Below are 18,869 nucleotides of genomic sequence, written 5' to 3' on the forward strand. Positions count from 1 at the left end.
AACAGAAGAAGGCTAAAAGAAAATTCAAAATTAAGTAAATTGTTCAAAAAACTCCTCAAATTATAGCTGCACATGCAAACTTGATAGCTTAAAAAAAGAAGAAGAAAGAATAACATGCGTCATTTTACGCTATTAAACAATGCAAGTGTTGAAATTCAAAATGGCTACTGACCTGTCTGTAGTGGTAACCTGTTTGTAGTGGCCACTTTTGTAGTTTCCCTTGGGTGGCCACTACAGACAGGTTTGACTATAATCATGTTTTTAAAAAATCACATATTTAAAGAGTTTCACACAAAAGCAGGAAAGTATTGAAGATAACCTGTTGCCGCAGCCCAAAGAAAACAACATCTTGATTTCCGCCATCAACCAACTTGGAGTCATCAAAGACATGGATGTCGTCCCCAACACTGTGGGTAGGGTAGATTCCCACAATTCCTATGGCTTTCAACAACTTATTGTCGATGATCTTCTTCAGCATGTCTTGCGCATCATCAAACACTTTCTTGGCTTCTTCTCCTGAGAGACAATGTCAAGAATTTATTGACAGCATGTCACACATGTCACTTGCATATAAAAAAGCAGAATTTATTAGTACTGGGCATTTCTGATTGAACCAGCAGATCAAATACAGACTAATGGGTTGTACTTGTCATTTCCTATTAAGCACCATAAGAGCATCACAAAGAAACACAATCACTACTTGAAGTAATAACATATATTTTGCTTAAATATTTGCCACATAGTCTCAGTGAAGGTTTCCATGGAAATGCAATTAGAATATTCTCATATCATGAGACTAGAAATGTCATAATGATGACTGGTATGCCTCCACTATATTGCATTAGAAGTCTTCAAATAGGTCTACAGTTACAATATATTGCCAATGTGAGACAATTTCACATGACTGACAAATAATCCTTATCTTGTAATTATAAGCCAATTTTCATTCAAATATTTCAGAACCATTTTCAAAACAATGGAAAAAATGGGTGAAATTTTTGCATTTTCACTTGACCTTTGACCCCATATGGCCCAAAACATTCCCTACATAATTACTGTGCATTAATGCATGTACAAAGGTTAATTACACTGTAAGCATATATACTAGTAGTGAAGTGCCTGCACCTCGTCAGGGGCCCGAATACCGTCACCCCGCTTAAAGTCGTAACAAGCGTGCTAAACAAAAATTTAAGCCCGGGACTATGTTCAGTACGCTTGAAACTTGACAGGGCTACCACAACCAAGCAAATTGTGGTGAAAACCGAACAGTTTTTCGCGAAAATCTGAAATTTTATGAGGAATACGTGTTATAAGTATCATCACGGTCACCCACATGCATCTTTTACATGTATGTCTATGGGAGCATCACAGTCACCCGCACACGTCTTTTACGTGCTTTGTCTATGGGAGCGCTGGTGACGAGTTGCGGGCCCCTTCCTTAGCGCACAACTATTCCGAATCGTTCGCGTTTGGCGACGATAGCTGCAAATTTTCGATAGTGATTAGTGAACTTGTGATTCCATTGGAATCTTCAGCATTTTCCCTGTATGTGAGTGGGATTTCATAGAATTTCAGTGACGAAATGTGATGCAAATATGCACAAACATTAACTATGACGAGGTGCGGGTCACCCAAGTATACATTCAATTAAAAAAAAAGTGTACTTTCAGCATCAAAGTAGAACTATCACTCAATGTGATTAATACCCCCCCCCCCCACATGAAACTGTGGGAGCAAGCTAACAAACAATAATTTGTATGCTTTTAATTGAAAAAAACCACAACAAATGCTGCTACCATGGCAATGCACTGTTCAACATTGAATAAAGATGTGTTTTGCTCATTTCAGAACTATGGTAGTCACATGTGCCATATCTCAAGTCAAATGCTCAAAAACTTGGTGAGTTAGATAAATAAACTAATAATTTCTATGATTTTTATTTAAGAATGCTGTTGACTTTAACAAAAGATGAAGTTTGCACAACTGCATATTATAGCAGTCACATGTGTCAAATTTTGAGCCAAATCTTCAAAAGCTGAGGAAGTTAGCTGACTCACAATATTTTTGTATGATTTTCATTCAAATATGCTGTTACCATGGCAACATATTCGTTGACAATAACAAAAGATAAAGTTTGCACATCTGCATACTATAGTGGTCACATGTGCCCAATTTCAAGTTATATCAAAAACTGAAGGAGTTAGCAGAATCCACAACATTTTTGTATGATTTTCATTCAAAGTATGCAGTTTCTATGGCATAAATAACAAAAGATGAAGTTTACATATCTACATTGTATGTGCTATAGCGGTCATATGTGCAAAATTTCAAGCTAAATGCTCAAAAACTAAAGGAGTAACTGAATTCACAATATTATTGTGTAATTTTCATTCAATATATGCTATTACCATGGCAACATATTGTTCAACAGTGATGAAAGATGAATTTTGCACATTTATGTAACATAGTTGTCACCTGTGCCAAATTTCAAGTCAAATAATCAAAAACTGAGGGAGTTAGCTGAATCCAAAAATTTTGTGTGTGATTTTCATTCAAATATGCTGTTATGATAGCAACACATTGTTCAACAATAACAGAAGATGAAGTTTGAACATTAATGTACTAAAGCAGTCACATGTGCCAAATTTGTAGCCAAATGCTCAATTACTGAGGGAGTTAGCTGAATCCACAGTATTTTTGTACAATTTTCATTCAAAATGTGCTATTACCAGGGCAACACATTGTTTGATAATAAAAAAAAATGAAGTCTGCCCATCTACATACTGTAGCGGTAACATGTGCCAACTTCATGTCAAATGCCCCCTTACAAAACTACACACTACATTGCTCGCAGGTGCCAAATACCTGAGCTCAATTGCTTTGAAACTGAGAGAGTAGTTTGATCAACAACATTAATTTGTGTGATTTTTATGAAAATTTGCCATTGCCATGGCAATGTATTAGACAATCCTGACACAAAAAGGCATTTGAACATATTAATATAATAATGGTCACACATGCCAAATTTGGGGTTAATTGCTCAAAAACAGAGAGTTACATCAATCTACATACCTTGAGAAATGCATGGCTAGTACCAAGTTGGTCATTCTCAAGAGGAAGAATTATCAATCAGCAGCATGAAGATATATCAAATTTAGTATGCATTCATCTATCTACCCTTAGTCTCTATATACAAGTACCAAGGATACTCCTACACTTACCTACTGTCTTGTCATTGAAGATTTTTGGGTATCCCCTGTTTGGATAGCGCCCTCTCAATTGCCAGACATCAAAGAATGGTTTCCAGTCAATGTAGGGTACCAACAGGGAGAGGTCATAGTCTTTGTACACCTTGACACCAGTGAATGAAGGTTGCACTGCACCAATACATTACAATAAGGAAAAAAAAAAATGAATACAATATTGCTTTTTCACCGGTACTACAGCTTAAATGCATACTGATTATGAAACATGTCATGGGACATGAATCAATATCTTTCTTCTATTCATACACCTGTTCTTGACCAGAATACTCAGTAGTGAGTATCTTATCTACTAGCAAAGCCATACTGGCTCATCTTCGTTTTAACATTCCTATTTGTTACCCTCAATGCGAATAGCCACCGGTATACTGTAAATGAGGAATGTTCGCATGCATTTTGATTTTGCGAATTTCGCGAGAGCCAAGTTTCATGAAATTAAAATGCATGCTAAAGATCTTGTCTACACTATATGTGCACAGCGACAACTATTTCAGGCAAAAGTCGCAAGAGCAAATTCCCTCCTAGGTGGGGTACACAAAGATTTTGACCATTATTTTTGTTGATTTTTTGTTGTTGCAGAAATAGAATCTTTGATATGTTTTCTATATCTACACTAAATTTCCCGGCATAAGACTAAGTTTTTCCTATCAAAAATGGAATTTTAAACACCCTATGTTGGATCGCACATGTCTGTTTCCATCTTCTCTCGAATGCTGCGCCAATATGCCCAGTGTTGCTATGGCACAGCGTCTCGCAAGTGACTGGCTAGTGCATTGCCCACATTTACCTAGGTTCAGCTTTCGGATACACATCTCGCAGCGTTTCGGGAGTATTTTGTACACACTTGCATGCTCCATTGCTGTTGCTACAATAGATATGCTCACTCTGTAGTGTATGCTCTTCGTTTGGCTTTGGCTATCTGAGCTCTTTTACCGCAATGTTCGACAACGGAAGTGAAACAAAGAGAGAACAGCAGCGCTAACTTTTAACATGAAAACAGATACATGGGGAACATGGTTTGAACTCATCAGAGTCGCAAATCGCCACACAAATCGTGCAACATACAATTGGAAACTCACCTGTCAATTGTAGCAAAATGACATAATTGTGGAAAAAAGAAAACTTACAATATGCTCGAAACTGTGTGCTTGTAGTAAAATATGGTAGCCGGTTGATTCAAAGGACAGCAGAAGAGAGGAAAGGAGCAGCCATAAATGAAAAATATTCGAATACTAAACATCAAGATTGCACCAAACTAAGTAGGCTAGTTGTGTGTGTGTGTGTGTGTGTGTGTGTGAGTGCATACATTCTATGAACACCACCACACAATACAACACATGCACAGCTTGAAAAACGAAACAAAACGGGAAGCGTGACCCTTGCCAGCTTTAGCAATTTTTCTGCCTTCAAAAGGGTCCCCAATGATGAAAGGACAAATCAACCACAATGAAAACGTTATATGTAAAGATGTGGATATGAATGCGCAACCCGCTCCTGTTATGTGTACACATGGGCATGGCGTGTGGATGCCATTGGGTAGTGCGTGCACCATACGCACGTACACCAGCAAGCTTGCAATTAATTGTATCCGCCATCTTGAAAGACATACTGGTAAACAAATCCGAGCAAAACACATTGTGATTTCGGCTCAATACGCTGAGTTCCAAGGAAGGTGCCCGGGAAATTTGACTCTCTCAGTGAGCCAATCAGAAGGTGCTGTGGTTGCTAGAGGAAGAGCTCAATCTTGATTGGCACCATCATACAGATGGGTGATTCTCACCTGGCATAGCCGCTCGGACATTGTCTTTGAGCAAGAGGTCAATCTTCAAAGCCTGTTTTCTCACAATTTTATCAGGCTAACAGATTAAAAAGTGCATTTTATTTTGCTTTACGAGCCCACTTACAGTACCGGACAAACCAAGTGTTTTATATCAATGCAAAGCTTAGGAAATGGGCAATGTGATTCAATGAAAAAATGAATTTTCAAAATTCCCAACTTTTGCCTGAAACCGTTGTCGCCGGTTACAAATGCACTGAATTTTAAAGGCAACTCACAACAAGAGACCCGGGGGTCATGCGCTCACCTGAGTCTCGCAATTTCACCTTCCATGCATTCTTGCACACTCTTACCTAAGAACATTGGAAACTTAGGTCTGCATATGGATCCCCCCCCCCCCCTCAACTCCAGGGAAGGGGGGGGGGGGGCAGGCAGGCAATGAACAAACTTGGAACTAAAGTCATCAATGTACAAACTCATGGTATTAACTATGCTTTATCATATCTGGTTCTAGAGGAGAAGATTTTAAATATTCCTTAATGTGGGGGGGGGGGGGGGTGGGCCCTTTAGGGGCCCCCCAAGAGGGACATGGTGCCCATTTGAAGGAATTGAAATTCTATCCCCCTAGGGATGCTACCTGCTAAGTTTGGTCAAAATTCATCATGAGGTTTTCAAGAAGAAGATGAACATGTACAATGCAGGCCCCATTAGGACCCATCCCAATCCCCTCTCCTGGGTCCCAAGGGGGGGGGGGGGCACCCCTGATTCCGCCAATCCCATGAACAAACTTGAAACTACAGTCATCAATGTACTAACTCATAGTATTATCTAAGCCTTATCACTTCTGCTTCTAGAGAAGATTTTTACAGATTCCTTAATTTTAGGGGGTTTGGGGCCCCCCTGGGGGCCCCCCAGGAGGGCCATGGTGCCCATTTGAACAAATTGAGATCCTATCCCCCTAGGGATGCTACCTACCAAGTTTGGTGAAAATCAGACATGGGGATCTCAAAGTGAAGATGAAAATGTACAATTTAGGCCCCATTAGGACCCCTCTAAACCCCCCCTCCCATGGGTCCCAAGGGGGGCACCCCTGATTCCCCCATGAACAAACTTGAAACTACAGTCATCAATGTACTAACTCATAGTATTAACTAAGCCTTATCACTTTTGGTTCTAGAGAAGAAGATCTTTAAAGATTCCTTAATTTTATGGGGTTTGGGCCCCCCTGGGGCCCCCCAGGTGGGCCATGGTGCTCATTGTCACGCACGCACGTAGACAAGACCTGGCTTCGAATTCTGCTGATTTTTTCTTCATTTTGATCTTCAGCACGGACATATGGATCTTGAATAACTTGTGGTGTTGTTATCTACTACCTCAGGAAACTTTTCGTGTAAACTTGGACAATTTCTGAATCATGTCGTCCACAAAATCCAAGTCGAAAAAGAAGCTCCGTAACACCAGCGAGGCAGTAGAAGAGGTTACCATGGCTTCCACGGAGTCTTCGTCCCAAGATCCCGGGGACGAGATCCCCGAAGAAAGGGGTGCAACACCGCTTACCTCTGGTGCTCAGCGGACCGAAGAGACCAATTCCAATCCAAACTCAGCCTCTGACATCCGAACAATGATCTCCGATGAAGTCACGAATGCCTTGCGATCCCCGGCTGTTATCAGCACCATTGTTGAGGCTGTTTATAATGGCCTCTACAAGAAGCTGGCGACTGAGCTACACTCGGCATTCCAGCTGGAGCTCCACAAGAGCGAACAAAGAATCGAACCTCTTGCTGCGACTTGTAACCAGCTGACAAAGAAGGTGAAAGATCTCGAAGCATCACTCGACCAGCAGGAGCAGTACTCGCACCGCCAATGTTTGAGGATCTATGGCGTTCCTGAGCACCACGGTGAAAACACCGATGACCTCGTCATTTCTCTGGCAGCCAAGATGGGTGTAAACCTGGACAAGCATGACCTCGACCGCAGCCACCGGATCACCCCGAAACGCTCATCGGCCACAGCACTGTCTCAGTCTACACGTCCGAAACCCCTGATCGTGAAGTTTGCGAGATACAATGCCGTCGCTCGATGTTCGCTGCCAAATCGAAACTGAAGGGATCTGGTATTGTCATCCGTGAGGATCTGACGACATCGCGACAAGACCTGTTCTCCAAAGCATCTTCTCACCAGAACACCAGGTACACGTGGACCATTGATGGGAGAATCTTCTCACTGACGAGAGACGGTCGGAAAGTACCAGTGAGGAACTCAAGCGATCTGGAACGACTGGACTAGAGTGAGGTGTAATTATCAATTGTTCATTTCTGTTTGTTCGTATTTGTTTGCTATGGATAGAGCTGTAAATAGTGATTTAGATTTTGACAGTAATTTTGATTGTTCATATATAAATCTCAATGAGTTTTGTAAAATACATCATGATACCTCTCAGTTCAGTTTACTACATTACAATGCGAGGAGTCTTAAGAGAAACTTTGATAATATAATCGGTGATTTGACGATCTTGAATTTCCCGTTTTCTGTTATTGGGATTAGTGAGACATGGATGACTGACAATGGTAGTTTGTTTTCTTTAGATGGTTACACTTTATATAATTCTAATCGAATTTCTGGACGCGGTGGTGGAGTTGCGTTGTTTGTTAGAGATCACTTGAAGGTTTCAGTGTTAAACAGTACATCATTTCATGTCCAAGGCGTGGAGTCTTTATTTGTAAGTTTTGAATATCAAAATCACAAAAATATTGTTGTTGGTGTAATATATCGCAATCCCTCTAGTAATGAAAAGGATTTTCTTAGTGAATTTGACAGTATCATAAACGAAATGCGTAATATTTCCAAACATCTCTACATTATGGGTGATTTCAATATAAATTTATTACATTATGATACACATCCCAATGTACAAACGCATTTAGATTCATTATACTCTCATGGTCTATTTCCTGTGATAGATAAACCAACCCGTATAACTAAGGATTCTGCAACTCTTATTGATAATGTTTATACTAGTGTTATTAACGAAAACGGTTTATCAGGAATACTGTTATCAGACTCTAGCGACCATTTCCCAATTTTTCACATGTCTAGCATCAAAATTCATTCCAAGGTTTTACCCAGTCAGAAATCATCTTCGCGAAATATAACCTCTTCAACGATTAATTTCTTTCTTTCTGATTTGAAAAACACTGATTGGACCGATGTTTTAACCTCAAATGATGTTGATGTAGCATATGATACGTTTCTCTGTAGTTTTTTGTCTCTTTGCGATAAACACATGCCCCTGAAAGAGCAAAAGCCTAAAATTCACAGAAATATGAAGAAACCATGGATAACTCGAGCTTTACTTAATTCTATTAGAAGGAAAAATATTCTTTTTAAGCGATTTCATTTTGGCCCAACTGTTGAAAATGAAATTAGTTATAACAGATATCGCAATAAACTTAATTCGTCTTTGCGTTTTGCGAAAAGAAAGTATTATTATGATAAATTCCATGCATTTAAAGGTAACATAAAAAAAACCTGGTCTTTTTTGAATGACTTACTTGGTAGTAATATTTCAAAAACATCACATGGTATTTGTTATAACGGCAAAGAGTTACATGATTCTTCCGATATTGCAAACACATTCAATGATTTTTTTTGTGAGTATCGGTACCTCATTATCACGATCACTCCCTGTTACCGATGTGAATTTTTCCAGTTTTATGCCGAAAATGTTCGATAAATCAATGTTCTTTAATCCCATCTCTGAATGTGAAATTATCGATGTCATCAGGAGCATCAATCAAAGTAAAAGTCCGGGATATGATAATGTATCTATTGATATTGTTAAACCAAGTATATATTTTATAAGTAAACCTTTGACATATACATTGTATATGTAATTTATCTTTACAAACTGGTATTTTTCCGTCGAACATGAAACTAGCTAAAGTAATACCTGTTCATAAGAAGAATTCTATGTCTGACTGTGGGAATTATAGACCAATTTCTGTACTGCCACTATTTTCTAAGATACTCGAGAGACTTGTTCATAATAGACTGTATGATTATTTAACAAGGAATAGTTTGCTTACTTCTCAGCAGTACAGATTTAGGAAAAATTGTTCCACTGAATTTGTAATTATTCATTTATATGATAAAATTTTGAAGTATATTGATATTAACAGACATGCAGTCGCCATTTTCATGGATTTGTCGAAGGCTTTCGATACTTTGTCACACTCGATATTGTTATCAAAGTTACAGTATTATGGCATTAGAGGTATACCCTATCTTTGGTTCAAAAGTTATTTGAGTAGCCGGAAACAGTTTTCTGTGTATCAAGGTCACTCATCCAATCCCAAAATCATTTCATCAGGTGTACCCCAAGGTTCGATTCTGGGACCATTGTTATTTTTGATTTACATAAATGATCTGGTCAATTGTTCACAATTTTTTGACTTTGTTTTATTCGCTGATGATACGACTCTAATTGCCTCCCATCAAAATTTTGAGACTTTGGTCAGTAGGATTAATATTGATTTGGATAGAATGTATAATTGGCTTGTTTGTAATAAATTATCTTTGAATATTTTGAAAACGAAATTTTCTGTCTACAGAAACAGACAAAATAGAAGATCTTGTTATGATAATGTCCAACTTTATATTAACAATACTTTGATAGAGCAATGCTCTGTTGTCCAATACCTTGGGGTACAAGGTAAATTTTGTCTGTGGTAAAGTATCCGGATTGTTGGAGTTATGAATAATCTGAAAAATATATTGCCTTGTAATGTCCTTTTGTTATTATATAACGCTTTCATTTTACCTCATATAATGTATTGTAATGTGTAATGGGCTTCGTTACATCCCTTTAAAGTGTCAAGAGTGCTACGACTCCAGAAGAAAGCACTCCGCGTTTGCGCAAACACTCATTATCTTGCTCCGTCAAAACCACTGTTCCACCGCTTTCACACATTGAATGTCCATGACTGCAATGTCTTACAAGTTGCTTCTTTGATGCACAGGTATTTCACCAAGAGCCTTCCCCCTTACCTCGCCGGAATGTTTTGTTTGAATAATAAAGTGCATAGTTACAACACCCGTCAGTCATCCAAATTCCACCGCTGGAAAATGGAAACAAACATCCATTCAAAATCAGTTCGTCACCTTGGTCCGGTCATTTGGAATTCACCACCGTCCAGGTCTTTTAAAAAACAACTTAAAATATTTCTCTTCGCTAAATACTAGTTTCACATTTCTTCACACTTGATCCCCTATTTGTCTAATTTACCCAACACTGCGTTGCATTTTCTGTTATTTTTGTGTTTTCCAACTCCTTATAGTCAAGTGATCCCATCACTGCAAGCCTTTGAGGCTTTTACGGGACACCTTTTTCTTTCACTTTACTTCATTTCTCCCCTCTTGTTCTTGTTCTTCTTTTTTTTAAAGTCTGACTTGGTACTATAGTTTATTGTATGATGACCTATGTTATCCCTTTGTGAATTGTATTGTGAACTATGTTATATTACGTCTTTTTTTAACTGTATATACTGTAAATGTGGAAAGAAATAAAGGAGAGTCCTATGCCCTCGGTCAATCAAAATCATTTGAAAAAAATTGAGATCCTATTCCCCTAGGGATGCTACCTGCCAAGTTTGGTGAAAATTGGTCATGGGGTTCTCAAGAAGAAGATGAAAATATAAAAAGTTTACGCACGACGGACGATGCACGCCGGACAAAGAGCGATCGCAATAGCTCACTTGAGCCTTTGGCTCAGGTGAGCTAAAAATTTCATGCTCCGAATAAGGCCGTCGGCTCCCATTTGCGAAAATATCATGTTTTACAGTATATTATGCATTTTCCCTTAAAGCTCTGTACTTCGAACGGGAAATCCCACCAGGAGCCTATATAAGCGGCCCTCCCACCACCTCCTTCCTCTTTTGTACCCCTTATGAAAGTGGTGTCACTGCCACCAGGGAGGAGGGAGGGTTGATGGGCAAGTCTGGCTTCGCTGGTAAATAAGATACTACCGAGCATTCTGATTTATGGCGCTTCGTTATACTTACCCATCCTCGTTTTAACATTGTTAGACTCCCATGGTGACTTAGGACGGGAGGCAATACACTACTGATAGAATTTGTGGATATCAAATATACCTACCATCCCTTTTCTTTAGGGCCAAATTAGATCTATTGGGGCAAAATAGCACTGATGTTGCAAAAACAGTCTCTTAGCTAATCATATCAGAAAAGTAATACATGTAAATGCAGAAATGTTTGCGGCACATTATTTTTCGAATATTTTGCGCTATTTCTGGCTAGCGCAAATTCTAAAACTACTATATATCTTCTAAGATATCTTCACAATTTTCTCTGCACATTGTGAATGGGATGACAATTGTGCAGCAGAAATTCAACAACTTTTGAATATGTTTTTGAGCCGCTCAGCACGACAAATTAAAAGATTAAAAGAGAACTTACCGTTAGAAGTTAAATTGTTATTTTAATAGCAATTAGAAGTGAGTGAATAAATGAGAGCCTGTTCGCGCATGTGCAGTCAATCTTCAACTGATGTGACCACTGCCTGAAGCTTTAATCACTGGGAAGGAGTGGAGGGCATACATTCACTCCCTTCTAATTGCTATTAAGATAACAGTTAAACTTCAAATGGTAATTTCTCGTTTGATTTTTTATTTTATCACCCAAATCTCGGTCGAGAATATACATTGTATGACACTTCAAAGTGCAGTGGTCATAGTAACTTAGCACCATCACGAGAAACTGACTTGACTGACCTGAGCGGCCTGGTCAATGTTCCAAAATGGTGCGGTGATGCCAGTGCCTGTATCTGCAGGCTTAATGAATGCACAGTAACGAAAGAGGAAGGAGGCGGCGGGAGGGCCGCTTATGTTCCTGGCAGGGTTTCCTGCTTTGGAATACAGGGGTTAAAAGTGAAAACGCATAATATTTACCAGTTGCTATTTGCGTTGAGGATAATTTATAGTAACGTTAAAATGAAGACGGATAAGTATAGCGCCGTAAATAACCCAACCTCTTCCCGCCCAAGAATAATGGAGTCAAGGGAAGCCTGAGCTTTCAGTTCTAGCAGAATCTTCATCAGCTGCACAAAAATGGTGCAAGATAGAGAGGCAAAATGGAAGTGCATGAATATATGACACATCCAAGAGCACGGAAGAGTGTAAACACTTTATGGTATTGATATCATTCATATATTTCCGTAACCTTTTGATTTTTTTTTTTGTCTTTGTTAGATTGCTAAATAATCCCTTCAAATTCACTACCGAGAGCAGTAAATGTTTCAAGAGCTCATGTTCATACACACAACAAAAACCAACTGAAAGCTGCAAGAAAGAAAGTAAATAGGATACTCTTACCTGGCTGATAGCTGCTCCAGTCAACTTCAAACTTTTTGCGTCTCGCCTCTGACAAGGACAAATACTTCCTTTCCTGTGAAGTACAAGGCAAATTTGAGTGAACTAGACAAATAAATAGGAACAGTGGTACATTTCTACAAGCCAATAAACAAGCAAAAACATATGTTTGTAACACAACACTGTCTTTTGCAACTATTTGCTTATGTGAGGAAAACACAAACAAACAGAAACATTTCCTATTTTTCCCTCAAAACCATATCTCCCTTGAAATCTGAATCCAAAGCCGATTTCAAAGAACATGCTTTTATTTTGGAAAGTCCCATTATACATATCTACTGGGTGGCAATGTTCTATACTTCAGAGGAAATGTAAAGTCTCTAGGTTAACAAATGGTAATGCAATCAATTATGCATACATAACCATAAGATGTCACATACCTTCAAAGATTCATAGTGTTCCTCCCGCACTTCTTCATAATCTTCTGCAACCTCTTCAACAAACTCATCGTACTGTCCTTGATCAATCAGCGATGAACACTGCATGATTGGAAAGGAATATTGTACCTAATGTCAAACAACCTTGTCCATACAGAAACATGACACACTTCTGTGAGAGGACTTCTGGTAAACTAGATAAATTTCTCCCTTGTGGCTACAATTCCTGTGATAACTTTAAGATAACACAAATGAATTACTTATGCTACACGTTGGACTATAATAACAGCAGCATTGCAAATATTATAGAAATATACTTTGCCTTCAGAGAGTCAGCTTAAAACTACAGGCAGAGGTGACTAAAAAATAATACTATTCACTGACGAACACAGCCCCAAAGTGAATAGTACTATTTGAGGCACCAAGGCCCATAGTTCAACCAGAGACTCAAAATTAGGTAGAGTATATGTTTTGTATATTGGGTAAAAATGTAAATAAAAGCAGGGGGAAAATTTGAAATAAACTAGAAATGTCGCTTTGGCGACTGGTATGCCTCCGCCATAATGCATGATTTTCCCAATAGGTCTAGATAGTACATGTGGACAATGTGTGATTACATTTTCACAAAATTGGCAAAATATTGAAATGACAAGTTTGTCACAAATGTGTTGAATGTTCACCTTCCTTGACCTAGGTTTAATTGGATGAATAGGAGAGCATGTATCTAGGGATTTAAGGACTTTAACTTGACTTTGACCCATTCATACATTTAGGCATTGAGTAATTTTCAAGGTACAGGTGTGGAGAAAAAGTGCAATTTCTGAATTAAATAGTAAATTGTTACCATTTTCATCTGGCCCTTGACCCTAAAATTCATAAGATAATCACTTTCAGGTAGAACATGCATAATACGTACTAAGTTTCAAGATAACTTGAGCCACTTCGAGATATGGAGGAAAAAGTTAGTTCAGCACTTTCACTTGATCTTTGACCTTTTGACCTTTGAGGCAAAAAAAGAAGAAAAAAAAAACTTTCCAGAGAATTTCTATTAGGTTACACATGCATACACCAAGTGTAAAAAAATAATAACCCTGCTGGCATTGCATAAATATGAGGGAAATAGTAAAATTTTGAAGTGTTGGACTTGACCTTTGACCCCTGACCTTTGACCCCATGAACCCTACATTCTCTAGATAATCACTTCCAGTCAGTACATGTATATACTATGTTCCATGAAGATACCTTGAACAATTTTCCAAGGCACGGAGAAAAAAAAAGAAGTTTTGATATTTTTACTTGACCTTTTGACCTTTGACCTCATGACCCAAACTTTCACCATGGAGAATCTTAATTGGGTAATACATGTATATACTAAGTTTCAAGAAAATATCTTCAGGCATTCAATAGTTATGGCGAAAATAGTGAAATTTCATGTATTTGACCCTGACCTTTTGACCTTTGACCTCATGACGCAAACTTTCACCAGAGAATCTTAATTGGGTAATACATGTATACACTAAGTTTCAAGAAAATATCTTCAGGCATTCAATAGATATGGTGGAAATAGTGAAATTTTATGTATTTGACCTTGACCTTTTGACCTTTGACCTTGAGCATGTGCACCCAAAAGTTGATAGGCACAACTTCACCCCCTAATACACATACATGCCAAGTTTCATTAGGATACCTCAACAGGTTTTGATAGTTACCTTGTCCACAAAATTCATTACGGACGGACGGAAGGACGGACGGACGGACGGACGGACGGACGGACGGACGGACAACCCGAAAACATAATGCCTCCGGCACCACTTCGTGGCGGAGGCATAAAAAGGGGGGGGGGGGTTAGTGTCGCACATGTGATGTTATGGAGGAATCCCATAGTGACCATTAGAAGACGGGCACGATGTCACACTTGAAGCAGTGCGTGATGTAAGAATTGCTTTGTGATGTAATAATAATTGAACATTTCCTGGAATGATATTACAAAGCAGCGCATGATGTCACAACTGCTTTGTGATAACACAACTGCTTTAAGACATCATGTCAGAAATAGTGTACTCCTTGGAAAATGTCATAAAAAGTGATGTCATTTTCCATACAGCATAATCAAACTAGTCGTAGTCAAACATGCCAACATTCTAAACTACTTGAATATACACATGATAACAGGAGTCTCTTTCAATTAATCACTTACTAGCAGACAAATTTTGATTCAAAATATAAACTAGAAATGTCGCTATGGCCACTGGCATGCCTCTGCCATAATGCATGATTCTCCTAATAGGTCTGTAAGTACATTCTTGACAATGTGTGATGACAGTTTCACATAACTAGCAAAATATTAAAATGACATGTTTGTCACAAATGTGTTGAATGTTCACTTTCCTTGAACGAGGTTTAATTGGATGAATGGCCATTATTCTGAGAGAGCATGTATTTGGGGATTTGAGGACTTTTACTTGACTTTTGACCCTTTTATAGGTTTATGCATTGAGTAATTGTCAAAGTATGGAGAAAAAGTATGTTTTCTGTATTAAATAGTAAATTGTGAACATTTTAACCCGGTCTTTGACCTTTGACCCTACAATTTCCAAAAGAACCACTGTCAAGCAGAACATGCATAAATATATATAAAGTTTCATAATGATACCTTCAGCCACTTCCAAGATATGGAGAAGAAGTGCTGAATAAAAAACTTCCCAGAGAATCTCTATTGGGTAATACATGTATGCATCAAGTTTCAAAAAGATCCAGAAGGTATTGCATAAATATGAGGGAAAAAGTGAAATTTTGAAGAGTTGACCTTGACCTTTTACCCCTGACCCCAAAATTCAATAGATAATCACTGCCAGTCATAACATGCATATCTAGTACGTTCCTTGAACATACCTTGAACCATTTCCAAGATATGGAGAAAAAAGTGAAATTTTAACGTTCACTTGACCTTTGAACCTTGACCTCATGACCCAGAACTCTCACCAGAGAATCCATATTGGGTAGTACATGTATACACTAAGTTTCAAGAAAATACCTTCAGTCATTGCAAAGATATGGGGGAAATAGTGAAATTTTGAGCATTTGACCTTAACCTTTGACCTTGAGCATCTGCATCCAAAAGTTGATAAGCACAACTTCACCCCCTCATACATATATACATGTCAAGTCTTATTAGGAAACCTCAAACGCTTCTTTTGTTATGCTGTTCACAAAATTGATTGCGGACAACCCAGATTGACGGACAACCCAAAAACATAATGCCTCCAGCACCCACTTCGTGGCAGAGGCATAAAAAATATATTGTCATTACTGACATTGCCTGATGTACTAATTGATAAAGTCTAGTAGAGCAGTAAAACATTATCTAACTAGAAATTTCGCTCTGGCGACTGGTATGCCTCCGCCATAATGCATGGTTCTCCTAATAGGTCTATAGTACATCTTGACAATGTGTGATGACAGTTTCACATAATTGGGAAAATATCAAAGTGACAAGTTTGTCACAAATGTGTTGAATGCTCACTTTCCTTGAACTAGATTTAATTGGATGAATGGCTATACTGTCTACGAGTGCAGGTATTTGGGGATTTGAGGATCTTTACTGAATGACTTTTCACCTTTACATAAGTTTATACATTGAGTAATTTTTAAAGGTATGGAGACAAAAAAGTGTTATTTCAATACTAAATAGTAATATTGTAGCATTTTAACCTGGCCTTTGACCCTTGACCTTATGTCCCTAGAATTCCCAGGAGAATCACTGTCAGGTAGAACATACATAAATATGTACTAAGTTTCATGATACCTTGAGTCACTTTAGAGATATGGAGGAAGAAGTGAAATTTAGCACTTTTGCTTGACCTTTGACCTCTGGGCAAGAAACTTACCAGAGAATCTCTGTTGGGTAATACATGTATATATTAAGTTTCAACAAAAATGCTGCAGGCATTGCATAAATATGAGGGGAAATAGTGAAATTTTGAGTTGACCTTAACCTCTGACCCCTGGGTGCCGTTTCATGAAAGTTGTCAGCGCTGACAAGTTGTCAGTCTCTGACAAATCACCATGGTAACAGTCAGTGACCAGAGCATCTCAGACAATCAAAACCAAGGATTTTGCTGAAATTGTCAGAGACTGACAACTTGTCAGCGTTGACTAAATTGATGAAACACCCCCTGATCCCCAGATTCCCTAGATAATCACTGCCAGTCAGTACATGCATATATACTAAGTTCCATGAAGATACCTTGAACCATTTGAGATATGGAGAAAGAAGTGATATTCTAACATTTTCACTTGACCTCTGACCTTTAACATCATGACCCAAAATTCTCTGGAAAATCTTCATTTGGTAGTACATGTATACAGTATGTAAAAAAAAAATTACAATCAGATTTTTGCATTGATAGCATCCAATTTGATTAAACTGTCTAAATGTTACTTCAGGGTATTAATATATAATATTTTAGCTCTATTTTGCAGAAAACCCCATTCGATTTGGTTAAGTGGAAACAGAGAAATGTAGACTGTTGTAAAGCATGTCATGAGTCTGATTCTTCCAAGTTTAGCACTTCGATGACCTTGTGTGTGAATACAATAGACAGAACTTTGAGGGAAGAGATTCCCAACATCCTCTACAAAATTCCTCATTTTTCTTTGACCACTGAAGCAAATCGAATGGGGTTTTCTGTAAGATGTGGGCAATGAGTTGTAGTTTCATACCCTGAATTTGTATATGAATTGATTCAATATTTTTTAAAGATATCATTGCGGAGAGTCCCGTTGTAATTTTTTTGGGGGACATACAATACACTACGTTTCAAGAAAATACCTTCAGGCATTGCATAGATATGTGGGAAATAGTGACCATTTGAGCATTTGACCTTGACTTTTGACCTTGAGCATGTGTACTCTAAAGGTGATAGGCACAACTTCGCCGACTCATACATATATATGCCAACTTTCATTAGGATACCTCTAACAATCTTTTTGTTACGCTGCCCACAAAATTGATTACGGACGGAAGGACGGACGGGCAACCCAAAAACGTAATGCCTCTGCTGACACTTCGTGGCAGAGGCATAAAAAAAACTTTGGAATATTTATCAGCCATTAGGTTTTCCCAAATTACTTGACTTTCTCGTCTGTACATGCGCACCAAAATAAAAGGTTTTCAAAATAATGAATGCAAAAACATTGACTAGATAGTATCATTGCTGCACAATATCTTGTAATTACAAAACAATCTTACCACAACAACACTCTTTGAGGCATCCAGAACATGGACAGTTGGGGAGGAGTAGCAAGGGGCTATCTTCACTGCAGTGTGAGTCTTGGAGGTGGTAGCACCCCCTATCAGAAGTGGAATCTTGAAGCCTAGCCTCTCCATCTCCTTGGCAACATGGATCATCTCATCTAGTGAGGGTGTGATTAGCCCAGACAAGCCAACAATATCTGTTGAAGAAATTGAAAGTAGTGTACTCTTGACAGGATCTCTTCAGTAGAAACAATAATGCTTTGCATTTACAATAAATCACGCTTTGTAACTTGCATTGGGGAATAAACAACTTCAGTGAAATACGTCATCACCAGCCAAGCAGCTTTGAGCAGTTGCTAGGGGGTAGAGCATATGAAATCACCACGCCAAGCCCTTGCTCAAGCTGTGCAGCAAAAATAGACAGCCGAAAAAAATGCCTGCAAGTAATTATAATATTTCACACTTCTCTGGTAAGCACGACACCTCGAAATTTGAGCTAGTGGTAGATAAAACTCGGTTTTCCATCAAGAATCAAAATTTTGATTTTTCTATTGGTACCTAAAATAATATCTGATTTTTCTTGGTTGTGGTGCAAGTGACCTGTGGTTGCTTTTCAAGAGACCAGTCACAAATGATTATTCAAATTATAATACTGTAACTGCTTGCCAGTACTCAAATCTGAAAGCAAGCAAAATATTTGACCAAGGTTTGTTAATGCAATTACTGCAAAACAACACAGGGATGCTTCCCA

At 38.4% G+C, this 18,869-nt stretch overlaps 1 protein-coding gene across 1 annotated transcript in view; it reads right to left on the minus strand.

The window, feature by feature from the left end:
• LOC140235702 (methionine synthase-like) overlaps nucleotides 1-18,869 on the minus strand; it is a 304,954-nt gene that overhangs the window by 95,161 nt on the left and 190,924 nt on the right. Inside the window, exons 18-22 of the mRNA XM_072315720.1 lie at nucleotides 18,113-18,315; nucleotides 12,865-12,963; nucleotides 12,428-12,500; nucleotides 3,222-3,377; nucleotides 320-516 (exon numbers count right to left, since the gene is read on the minus strand). Of these exons, the coding sequence (XP_072171821.1) occupies nucleotides 320-516; nucleotides 3,222-3,377; nucleotides 12,428-12,500; nucleotides 12,865-12,963; nucleotides 18,113-18,315 (728 nt within the window). The remainder of the gene's footprint in view (nucleotides 1-319; nucleotides 517-3,221; nucleotides 3,378-12,427; nucleotides 12,501-12,864; nucleotides 12,964-18,112; nucleotides 18,316-18,869) is intronic.

The sequence above is a fragment of the Diadema setosum genome, chromosome 1 (assembly GCF_964275005.1).
Source record: "Diadema setosum chromosome 1, eeDiaSeto1, whole genome shotgun sequence".
NCBI classification, from domain to species: Eukaryota; Metazoa; Echinodermata; class Echinoidea; order Diadematoida; family Diadematidae; genus Diadema; species Diadema setosum.